Source organism: Triticum dicoccoides, chromosome 4B, assembly GCF_002162155.2.
Source record: "Triticum dicoccoides isolate Atlit2015 ecotype Zavitan chromosome 4B, WEW_v2.0, whole genome shotgun sequence".
Lineage (NCBI taxonomy): Eukaryota > Viridiplantae > Streptophyta > Magnoliopsida > Poales > Poaceae > Triticum > Triticum dicoccoides.
The window spans coordinates 623,633,373-623,645,489 of NC_041387.1; the positions used below are offsets into that span (position 1 = coordinate 623,633,373).

General features: G+C 41.8%; 1 protein-coding gene across 2 annotated transcripts; it reads right to left on the reverse strand.

Moving 5' to 3' along the window:
- Nucleotides 1–1,681: 1,681 nt before the first annotated feature.
- Nucleotides 1,682–8,904, reverse strand: LOC119291832 (K(+) efflux antiporter 5-like). Of its 2 annotated transcripts, none has more exons than XM_037570635.1 (20): nucleotides 8,646–8,904; nucleotides 8,362–8,405; nucleotides 7,658–7,719; nucleotides 7,477–7,561; nucleotides 7,320–7,381; nucleotides 7,154–7,229; nucleotides 7,004–7,078; nucleotides 6,293–6,364; nucleotides 6,101–6,184; nucleotides 5,946–6,014; nucleotides 5,658–5,735; nucleotides 4,888–4,976; nucleotides 4,691–4,787; nucleotides 4,160–4,213; nucleotides 3,637–3,732; nucleotides 3,263–3,451; nucleotides 3,092–3,169; nucleotides 2,963–3,007; nucleotides 2,786–2,881; nucleotides 1,682–2,218 (listed from the first exon to the last, which is right to left on the reverse strand). In XM_037570635.1, the coding sequence occupies exons 1-20, from the start codon at nucleotides 8,887–8,889 to the stop codon at nucleotides 2,177–2,179; spliced, it is 1,737 nt and encodes a 578-aa protein (XP_037426532.1). In that variant the 5' UTR covers nucleotides 8,890–8,904; the 3' UTR covers nucleotides 1,682–2,176. The 2 variants fall into 2 exon arrangements, with proteins under 2 accessions (XP_037426532.1, XP_037426531.1); XM_037570634.1 differs by having other exon boundaries at nucleotides 1,682–2,230.
- Between the last annotated feature and the right edge of the window lie 3,213 nt (nucleotides 8,905–12,117).

The window sequence follows — 12,117 nt, forward strand, 5'->3', positions numbered from 1 at the left end:
TTAACGTGATCCTAACGATAAATTGAGCTACACCTATATAGCGCGTCCGATGCTCTCAAAGCTAACAACTGCGCTTTTTTTCTTCCTGATAAAAGACAGTAGTAGCGCACACACACACATGTCTGAATTAAACATGACGAAGCTCACCTCATAAGTTCATCTATTCACTTTACGATTAGCCGCAGCTGCAGACGTGATTAGCTAGCGGCAAGAGCCGATTCTGGTGAATAAACATAGCTTTTCCGGAAAAAAAATCACCTGTTGCTGCCACCGGTCGCCACCTCTGGCTGAACCTGCTCCGCCACCGGCAGCCGGACAAGGGGGCTCTGACCCATCCTTGCTCTTTCTTCCTCCTTCGTCCTCCTCTCTCTCTCTCTCTCTCTCTCTCTCTCTCTCTCTCTCTCTCTCTTCTCTCTCTCTTCTCTCTCTCTCTCTCCCTCTCTCTCTCCCTCTCTCTCTCTAACCCGCTTGTCGTTGTTTGCTGCCTCGGGAGCGCTGCAGGATGCAGCTGTATTTAAAGAACTGTATCCGAGTACAAAATTACGGATTAGGTGTATGCGCTTTTTGGTTTATCTTGATTACCTTTTTTACGCTTTTTTGCAGGCATGAAGTGTGCCGCTTCACAACTGTCATTTGTGAAAGCATGGCCATTTGCCTCTTGGTCTTTACCCTGACGTAGGAGCGGTTTCAGACTTCTATTCTGTACGGTCAAGTTGAGCTTGCTGACTGCATTAGTACTATATAAAAATGGTTTTCAGGAAAGCTGCACTTTGTGAACTATCCAAGTTTCAAGGAAAAGGATGAAGAGGGCGTTGGTGGGGATGAAGAGGGCGTTGGTGGCCGAAAGGAAGGAGGATAAGTTGACTTGGTTGTACGAGATCAAGATGATGGAGGAGGAGAGGAGGAAGGCAAAAGTGGTGATCGAGGAGAGGAAGGTGCAAGCGGAAGAAAGAAGACTTCCAATTGAGTAGCAAAGGTTTGCAATGGAGGCCGAGGAAAGAGCAAACAAGAGGCACATTCAGGAGCACTGCCTTGCATTGGAGGCCCAGGAACACAAGAACAAGAGATCAGTCGAGGAGTGTGCTATCATGTTCATGAACCCAAGCAATATGGACGAGAGGGTGATTCGTGTAGATCTTGGCTAAGTCGTTTGGTGGTGGTGTCGGCAATGATGGTGGTGGCGATGCTCACAGTGATGGCATGTGTGTGGTTCACTTGTGATTGATGTTGGTTGTTGATCCACCACGTGCTTGGTGGTTTTTTGGAACGAACTTGTTGAATTTGATGCCTTTTGGCTCAAACATGATTATGCTGTAGTTGTTTGTTGGATTGGATGAGGAAGTGTATTTATGTCCATAGTTGAATTATGATGTGGTGCATTTGAATTGTTCAAGTGCATGTTGAAATGTGGTGCACTTGCTTGACATTGTGCGAACTTTTGGAAGAATTGGCAAAGGGAACTTTTAGGGGGATTAAGTTTTAGGGAAAGGGCTAGAGGATGGGGTGAAGTTTGGGGGATTAAAGGATGGGAGGGCTAGAGATGCTCTAAGTGACAGCAAAATTCCGCCAACTTAGGATGAATGAGCTAGCATAAACAAACATCCAGATACAAGATGGACAGTGTCGGGAGAAAAACAATATGTACCCCAGCAAACAATCTTCACTACTTCGCCACACATAATGACGGGAGTAACAATATCCATATAACGCTGTGAGAAAATGGTTGTTGAAAGACAACACCAGATCATATCACGCACAAAGGCAATTTGCGATATATAGCATACGACCCCCACCCCCCACCCCCCCCTATGGGGAAAATAGTACATGTCACTTGTTCGGTACATCTGTGTTCGGCATACAAAATCCCTATCTAACTCCTAAGATTGAGTTGGCAAGAATGGTACAAAACCAAGGCCTCAGGGCCGTACCGTGTAAAGAATATGCTAGGTCGACAACATGTACAGTATGTACAAACTTGGTTCTTGGATTGGAGTGGTATATTGGATAACTCCCCGGCAATTCAAAATGTTATCCTCAAGTCATTGCATCACACCCCCGCTATACTGTCGTGGAGGGAAATGACGAAAATATTTGTGCAGCGATCCGTGGCATGTGCAAAGAGTCTTTGCACAGATAAATCATTGTCAGTGGAATGAATGTCTTTGGCTTGGCAATGTCAGAGTGTTCTGTTGTAAACATCAAGCATTGTTGCCTTTTCCTGTAAAGGCAGCTGAAATATGATCAGATATGGAACTGGAAAGAATGAGACTGACTGAGCATCTGGCACTAGAACCTGATGATTAAAATCTCTGACAGAAAGAACAGGCATTTAGCCAAATCAGATTCTAATAGGAAACTTTCCAATTATAGATTCAACTATGACACTAGAAAAGAAAGGATGAACCATCTTATAAGGTGGGCAAAGTCATGTACTACCTCCGTACCAAAATATAAGACGTTTTTGCAGTTCATATTGAGCTGCAAAAACGTCTTATATTTGGTACAGATGTAGTAGAAAAGAATACTAAACCAAAACATGAAACTTGCATTTAGTACATCTCGATCATGAACTTGCGGAACATGCTTCGTAACTCCAACCCCTATTATGACTACTCTGTCAAGAATTTATCTTGGAGCAAAACCATGTTTTGATATGAGATAATGACAGTTTACCCTGGAAAACCATCATCAACAGACGCATAGTGTCTGCCAGCAACTATGATGGAATAATGAGGAATAATGTTATTCAAAGTTGTACCGTCAGCAAAGAGCTAAGAAAGCATACCTCATTCTGCACACCGCTTTCTGAGGGGAACCACCGCATAAGGATGCCAAGTTGCGTTACCACAGGAATTAATTTGAAAATGAGGGGAGTTGTTACCTGCAGAAAGAAACAAAATAAAGTGACTAAGTGTGCATGGAACACCTAGGCCCATCATATGACCCAGAAAAGAAAACTTACCAAGCTAAGAGCGGTTGTTCCCAGTAATAACAGATACATTTTCCCCTACAAAACAAAATTTGGTAAGACCTACGCATCATGGATGCATGGCAAGTATATAAATGCTTAAATGAGATGAGAATAATTCACCCCTATAAGATGATGATGTGAAGCACGACTCAGAAGCACAAAAGCAAACTCTCCAATCTGAGCTAATGATAGACCAACCTTGGTAAGAGAAGAAAATAAAATAAAAGAGTGAGAACACATTCATTTATTGCACAGATACTCATGGGGAAATACTAAGGGAGAGGTACTCACGATGAAAGCTGTTCTGATGCTGTATCCAAATGATTTTATGACGGCTGTTATGACTATACTCTTAACTATTATAACCAGTATAACAGCTGCAAGTAATATGTCCACGTGATTCCACAAGAACTTGAAATGTATGAGCATGCCAATACTTGCAAGGAAGAGTGCCGCAAATAAGTTACGGATTGCTTCCACCTTCAATTATTAAAACACAACACTTTGTAAGATACTGCAATCATGTATGAGCAAACTGGTAGGTCCAACCAAAGTGATCGAAATTCTTAACTTGACAACGTAAGGCAATAAAAAATAAATAAAGACCCATTAAAGCCAAATCATGACACAGAAGTACGGAACAGGATGCAGAAGCAGAATAGCACCTGCTCCAAAGTATGGTGAGCAAAATCTGTGGTGGATATCATAACGCCAGCAAGAAATGAGCCCAGTTCAAGACTCAATCCAAGATAATCACTGCACTGGCAAATACAAAGACATAACATCAGTCTTTACAGAATTGATGTCATAGGTAACAGTAGGAATGCTGATGATAACAAAAACTAGTGAGAGGGCAACAGGAACAATTATAAGGACAGTCACTCATCATGCCAGCAACAGGATGTGATACAAGCTACCAACGCTTCTAAGGCTGTTGGCAACTTGACACCAAACATGAGAATAGCAGGTATACCAGGTGGAATTTTCATTCCTAGTGGCAAGAGATGTGCTTTGACAAATGCAACTGCTCCTGCTAGTTTCTCGAGAGAAAAAAAATAAGCTTCGGAGAAACATGTACTATACTAGTGCTCAGGCAAGTATTCATGATACTAATAACGTTCGTCATGCTGCATCAATAAGAGTCATGCTAGCAGGATGTGATACAAGCAATGAAGTCAAATAGCCTACCCAGGCTAGCAGCAAGCAGAACGCGACAGCAGCCAACTGATAGAGTTCATTTGTCTGCATATTTAAGAAAAAACAAATTAGCAAGTGAGGTTAAACATTAAAAGAACAATATAAACTATAAAAAAGTATTTTTTTAATCATATCATGACATCACTGTGTGAAAGAACATACATGGTGTTTAATAAGCAAAAGAAAATTAAGTAATGTGGGCTACAGACAGCAACACAGAATCATTTTTTAAATAGTCCACAGAAGTCTACACGGACATGGACCTGAGGTTTTAGATGATACAGCTATAGTAGTCACACAGAAGTACCAAAGAGAAACAAAGGAAAAGCATGGAGCTCCAATTTTACTATGGTGATAATATAGCATTTTCACTAAAAATGAAGAGCACAATAACCAAGTTGGATGGATGATGTTTCCTAGCACTAAATGAAGAAAAAATCCCATCACCAATTTGAAAAAACAATGCACATAACTATCAAAATCGGTGTCAGAACAGAGGAGAAACAACCCAGTTCAACTAACCTGTGATGATAACTGGATCATCAGTTTTAAGAATCGAGGGATGAATGACCAAGTCATCATATATGCAACAGTTATAAATATGGACAGTACAAGCAACCTGCACACAAAAACATTCTGCATTACTCAAGGCCCTGATATAACACTACGATAACATATTTTGGATTTCTGCAAACTAGTTATTCTGATAATAATCTTACAGTCTCCCCATTGACATCATTCCTCCAAATATGCCACTTGAACCACCCAGAACTGGAATGAGAGCAAACAGCAGGCCAACTGCACAATCCTGGAGTAAGAGGAACATGCAATCTGAATCTCAACTGAGCACAGTTATGAAACACTAGCACATAAAGCCTGCTTTCATCAAACTGGCTTCCAAGCAATTGACGCTTGAATTTCATAAACCACTACTAAAGACCAAATGCAACGTATTTGTTGATTATCAATGATTGGTTCAAATGAGGATGACATAAATGTCTGTTTATGAGAAAGGTCCAATAGCACCAGTTTCAATAGTCAGTATCTATCTCCTCTCCTTTCTAATTGAAATATTGAAATGACTAACAATTTAGAAACTTGGCGCTTGTAACAGGGGTGTGAACATTATATTGAAGACCATTGTTACAGAGTGAATACCAAGTTAACAAACATAAACTCACTTAAGGCATGATAGCACAGACCAGTCTGCAAATAAGAAGAGTTACTAGCAGTGAAGGTTGGTTAAATTGGTCAGAGTTGAAAATTTGCAATAGATGGTGCATCAGGAACTCCTATCCATGCAACTGAACTAAAATCTCTAGTGATTATGTTATTTCTTCATCAAAATTGCAAAGCAAGATTTTAAGTTTGTACTCCCACCTTTCCATAATTCTTGTCGTACTTGGCGCTTGTAACAGGAGTAATATTTTTTAACCAATAATAAACAATAAAAGAGTAAATAGATGAAAGAAGTGGGTGAAGTACAAACCTGAAGGATAAGGGTGCCAATTGTAACTTGACCATGAAGCGCATTTGTGCTACCCTTTTCCACTAAGAACTTGGAAACCTGCCATGGTTGTAGGCTTGTAGCAATTAGAAGATACATATTATTTAAAGTTAACAGAGTGAGAATTCGCTATCTGTAAACAGTCATTCATATAATTAAACCAAGCCCAACAACTCAACCACATTTCCCCTGACTCAAGGTGACCAACGAAATTTAAATTGTGGAAGTCATAAATTTTGGATGATAGCCATCTTGAGCGAACATAATTACCACTGCAGTAGATGACATTGACAAGAAAGTGCCAACAAATACTCCCTCGGATAATTTAGCACCGCACAACTGGAAAAATGGCATAACCTCAGATTTAGTTAAGTGTCTTTTCTCTCATAGGACAGTATATTGAATAAAGAAAGCTAATACAATACCGCAGCAGTTAGGCCACACAAGAACATGAACAAAGCAATCTGAAGTACACCACCAAGCACAGCAACAGGCCCAACCACTCTCAACTGATGGAAATGAACAACATGGTCAGACACCACATGTTTATATGAATATTATATTTGAAGAAAGGGTAACATTAGAACAAAGTAATTAGCCATGACATTCTCAAGTACCTTTGGCAATGAAAATTCAAGGCCAAGAGCAAAAAGAAGAAACACCACACCAAACTGTGCAAAGGTCTCCACCTGCAGTTGAACACAATTAATGAGAGATGCGATACGTCAAATTCAACAGCATACTTAGGAGGTTAAACGTCATTACTATTCTAATGTAATTGCTACATTGGTTAATGCTCCCTTCACAATATTATCTTCCTGAGGTTCACTTAGGGTATGTTCTGGACCTTCTGGTTGAGTCAAAGACAACCCCACGAGAAATTTGGCTAACCAATGTTTGGGCTAAGATTTTGGCTGCCCATGTTCTCACCAATGTTGGCAAGAAAAATGAACTAAAATTGTATAGTGTGGCTTGGCATGCCAAAATATTGGAAACCATCCAAGCAAGAGCTAGAATTTTAATCATGACCAAATAATTGGTATGGTTGTTTTTGGTCACCATCCAAACATATATCCTTACAACATTTTCAAGCATGAGATAAAAGGATAGAAAAATAAATTTGGACAATTCTTTATTTTGACCAACCAAATAATGAATCTTAACTATCGAGTGCACATTCCCGGTGTCCATGCTAACTTTTTCGGTGAGCATGTTTAAGAAACTACATTGCGTCAAAGTACAGATTAAAAAAAATAGACCAGAATTCCAAGAGACTTAAAATAAAGATAACGATAGGAGAGCAGTTGTTAATGATAATATTTTTTTACCTGCACCATTTCATTAATCAAGTTCAAGCCTCCGGGTCCAATAAGAGAACCAGCAAGTAGATAGCCAACGATAACCTGGAAAATAACAACATAAATCATGCCTACTGAGGTAATGCAATGTTAGCACTAAAGTATGACAGGTCTACTCACCGGCTGCCCCAAACAAGAGAATATGATACCACCGGCAGTAGCTGAAACAATTATAACTACCAGATCTTTAATCAATCTGCAAAACCAAAGATTATTGTTATGGTTTATGTGCAATCTGCAGATTACAGATTCCATGTACAGGCTCAAGGTATGAAAGAAAACTGACCTTAAATCTAACTGAAGTGTTGGATACTTTGTTTTACGATTTGACATCACAAAAACATTATCCTGCACAAAGTTATAGTCAGCGACACCAAACTAATCACAGAACTAATTCGATGGCAAACAAATAAGCATCCTTGTTAATAAGTGGATTTACACACCTCTTTGTCTATCACGGTTTCCGTGTCATCAGAATTTTCATTCTGAGAACCAAACATGTCACCTATTTGGAAAGGTCTTGAGGAACTGCACAAGAACCACTGTTTAAGTTATGTCAATCATAGTAGAATGCTACAGATTGAACGATTCTAACAGCTGATCCTGTTCATATTCTAGCCATACTTTGCCTGCTGTGTATCATTTTTCTTGTCGTGTGTGATGACAGCTACGGTCTCCAGAACAGCCTGAACAAACATAGAAGATAAATTTTAGTATCATATAGCGAACTACTTTGAAATAAAACAAATTATTCAGAAAAATAAATAAATATGTATGGAATTACAAGTTCTTATTTCAGAGGTGCATCATGAGCAGATTTTTCCCCCAAAAAAAATGTCAAAGGAACTATTGAGAGCAAATAGATAAGGCGCTATAGTTAACTAGACAGAAAACATGCGGGGAGATGCACCCGACTATACATCATGGGATAAACAAGCACTGGAGATACGCCACACTAACATTATGGGAGACTGGGTACAGTTCCAACAGAGTTGCTTAAGTAGAACCCCAAATTTACAAAGCATATCAATTGCATGCCATCAAATATGGCTTAGCATCATTTGTTTTACACCCATATAGAAACTGCTAAAGTACTTAGAAGGGACATGCACACATAAATGCGCCTGGAGGGTTTTTTCTGTTTCATTTCCAACGGGAAATACCTCACTACCAAACAACCAATATTGCTATGTCATGTCGTTTTGGCGCACTATGAAAAGTACAGGTAATGCCTTTTAGGCAAGCCTCCACCACTCTTGGGGGAAAGACCGAAAGAGAGTTTCGTAACAGGAAACACAATACACACGTAAGAGGGTAGTCACACCTACTTGATGATCTGAGATGCTGTTGTTGAAGCTATTCTTGTCTGGAACTGCAAAATGAGGAGCAAAGCAATTCATCACCACAATAACAAACCAAAAAAGTGCAGTGTTAAACCCCGAATTTGCATGGCCCGTGAGAAATTGGCAGTGAGGGACATCAACATCCGACTCAAACATCTACTCTCACCCCCGCAGGATGATATTCGGCAGGAAAAAAAAAATCCCCTGGGCCAGAGCAGATCTAGAGGAGCGGCCGAGCGGGGCTAGGGGGGGCAGGGGATCGCACGTACCCTCGGAGGCGTCGCTGTCGGAGAACTCCTTGTCGAGCACGCGGCCGAACATGTCGGCGATGCTGTTGTCCCCGGCGGTGGCGTTGTGGGTGCCGTTGGCGACGAGGCTCCCGTAGAACTTCTCCCGCGTCTCCTTGTCGGGCCTCCCCGCGGCGGGCGCGAGCGCGAGCGCCACGGCGACGGCGAAGACCGCGGCGGTGAAGCGCCGGCCGCGCGCGGTCCCCGCGGCGGCGGCGGGCGCCATCCGGATCGGGCGCGAGGCGAGAGGAAGGGCGGGCGAGGAGGGGGGGAGAGTGGTGGGGTGGCGCGTCGGGGTCGGGGATTTTGATTGTGCGGGAAGGGAGGGCGTTGGTTGGCGTGGTGGCGCCGTCGTCGTCGGAGCGGAGCGGAGCAGAGCAGGAGCACGAGGCGTGACGACGGTGAGGCGGGTTATACTAGGACGGAAGTTGGTTCACCGGCGCGCGGTCGCTGGCACCTCAGCCTGGTGGGGCCCGCGGGCCGGTGGTTCCTTCCAGCAGAAATTCCCGGTTTTGCACGGGCTTCCAGCTCCTTTCGGTTAAAAAATGGACTTTACAAAAACTTTGGAGGATATATACGAGATTACTTATGGATGTTTTCCAAAACTCTTTAAAAGTATTGCAGGAAATTGTCCTTAAAAAAAATTCAATATATTCGTCAACACGTCAACTGTCAAGACAATATAAAGAACACCAAAAACAACAAAGATTACATCCAGGTTCGTAGACCATCTACGAGCATCGAAGGCAGCCGAAGGCACGCCACTATCATCGTCCCTCGCTCACCAGAGCCAGATAAATCTTTGTTGTAGTAAAAGTTGAAAAGTTGTCGTGCTAAGACCGCAAAAAATCGGCGCATCAGAATAGCCGCCGCCAACGATGAAGAAAGTCGTAGATCGAAATGATCCAACCTATAGGCGAACGAAGACCGGATCTAAACGGATACACTGAATCAAACATCAACCAAATCATGTGATATCCGTCGAAGACAACTACACGCCCTCCGAGACACTATAAGCACCGTCGGGACAGGGGCTGGGCGGGGAGCACTTTACTTCATCTCCAAGGAGTCATCGCCGTCTGTCTTCCTAAGTAGGACACAACCCTACTTAAACTTAAAAGAAAACATATACTCCCTTTGTGTTAGTGTCAAAAACGTTCTTATATTTTGAGATGGAGAAAGTAGAAAACACAGCCTCGTTCGAGTGTAATGTCAAAAAACTCTTTTAGTTGTTGTGCTTTTGAGTGGGATTTTAGTTGTCGTGCTTTTGAGAGGGATTTTTATTTTTTGTGACGAATGTTTCCCCAGCCAAGGTTGCAAGCTACGAAGCCATTTCTTCTCTTCCCCTTTTCATTTTTTTTTCGTTACTCTCTCAAAATAGTGATCTAAATGCTTTTATTTTTTTTTTACAGAGGGAGTACAATATATGCTCCGCTCCAACTTTATTATCTTTTTTAAGCTCGATCATCATCAATTCTGTCTCGATGTTGCTGATGTTTTCTATTCGGCAGCACACACACAGGAAGAGTCTTCCGGTACTGAGAGATGCCATGCGATGGTGCGCTGTGAGTGAATGAATATACTAAACGGTTGAAAGTGTCAGACATGAAGAGATCAACGCAGCTTCGCCACATGACGCAACTTTGAACGAGATAGCTTCACATGCTACGGCACAAAAGAAAACATACTTCCTCCATCTAGATGTATAAGTCATCTTACGAAAACCAAATAATCCCAAAACACTTAGGCGCGGTGCATTAAATTCTACCTCGTTTCTTGTTTCTTGACATATCAACCAATAAGAGACGTGGGGTGTGCATGCTTTTAATGACTTGAGACTACCAAACACGACATGCAGTGGTTAGTTCATTGCATGCAATGCTATTAATTAGCAAATGAACATTAAGTTCTCTCGTTTTCCCCTCCTCCTTGGTCATGGTGCACAACCTAAGATGACTTACTCACCTAGACGGAGGGAGTATGAAAGCTGACCATGTGGCGCGTCTTTACATAGCCTAAATAGCCTAAACCACCGCACCTGACTACTCCCTCGGTTTTATAATGTAAGACGTATATCATGAAAAATCTCTACTATTAAAGGGGAGTTGGTTTCGTCACCGCCTCCTTTTTTTTTCAGGGGTTTCTCCTCTCGTTTCTCTCCTTCTTTGGTTTCGTATAGCGTTTTTTGGTAACTCCAACTGATGTTGCAAAAAAATTAAAACCAACATAACTACAATAAATTGGAATAATCTAAACCAATTCCATATTTTTTAACTTAGTTCTATGATTGGATTTTACCTTAATGAATTTTTTATAGTCGTGGATGCTTGTTAGAGTTCTAATCATAGGAACATATGGTCCAAGTACGGACAGTATGTTAGCTTAGATCTCTCCCTTATAAGTATGATGAGTATCACTATCGTTTCATAATCAATTGCCTAGTGACAATCATTTCCTTTGTTTTCCTTTAACAAGTCAGCAACTAATCTTTATTTTCACGTTCTTTATTATCTTACAAAGTTATCTTTTCATTCCGGCAAAGTACTTTAAGTTTTATTCTCGCAAAGTAATTTTATTTCTTAGTCTAGGTAAAGCAAATGTTAAGTGTGTGTAGAGTTGTATCGGTGGTCGATAGAACTTGAGGAGGAATTTAGATCTACCATGTCCCTATCCCCGCATCCGTACCCGCGCGTCGCTAGCCCCTAGCGACACGGGGACGATCTACCGCCGTCGGCCCTAGGCCTCCGCTCCTCTCTCCCCCTCCTACTGCCGCCCGAGGCCACGCTGGCATTGCCTGGCCAGTGACGGCTGAAAGTGCAACTATCCCTAGGTGGTTTTGATAATTCCTAACAACATATAGCTTATTGAGCTAACATTATTTCAAGATAAATATTTCAGGAAAAGCTCAATGAATGGCATGGCATGGATGAGAAAAGTGGACCCCTCAAAATGCTAAGGATAAAAGGATTGGCTCAAGCTCAAAGCTCAAGACTCTACATTTTATATTTTAGTGATCCAAGATCACATTGAGTCTATAGGAAAAGCCAATACTATCAAGGAGGGATGAGGTGTTGCTTAATGAGGTTCTTGCTTCATAGTGCTTAGTGATATGCTCCAAAACCCTCAACTACTTTCCCACATCCACATATGACCTAAACCAAAAGTCAAACTCGGCCCCACCGATTCTTTCTATCCGGCGCCACCGAGTTCAGATATCATAGTCACTGGCACAAACCCTAGGCAAATCGGTCTCACCGATAGGGATCTCGGTCTCACCGAGATGGGATTGTAATCTCTCTGTTTCTCTTTGTAACGTTTTGGTACAACCGAGATGAGCGATCGGTCCCACCGAGATTGCAATGTAAACTCGTTGTTTCCCTTTCTTAACATTGCGGTCTCACCGAAATGAGCGAACCAGTCCCACCGAGTTTACCTGACCAACTCTCTGGTTAGC

Coding starts and splice junctions, on each gene's coding strand:
- LOC119291832 (XM_037570634.1), bottom strand. CDS start 8,889: ATGGCGCCCGCCGCCGCCGCGGGGACCGCGCGCGGCCGGCGCTTCACC. Junction 7,720..8,361: donor ACAGCATCTCAGATCATCAA/GTAGGTGTGACT, acceptor ATGTTTGTTCAG/GCTGTTCTGGAGACCGTAGC. Junction 4,977..5,657: donor TTGGCACCCTTATCCTTCAG/GTTTGTACTTCA, acceptor CTCTTACTCCAG/GATTGTGCAGTTGGCCTGCT.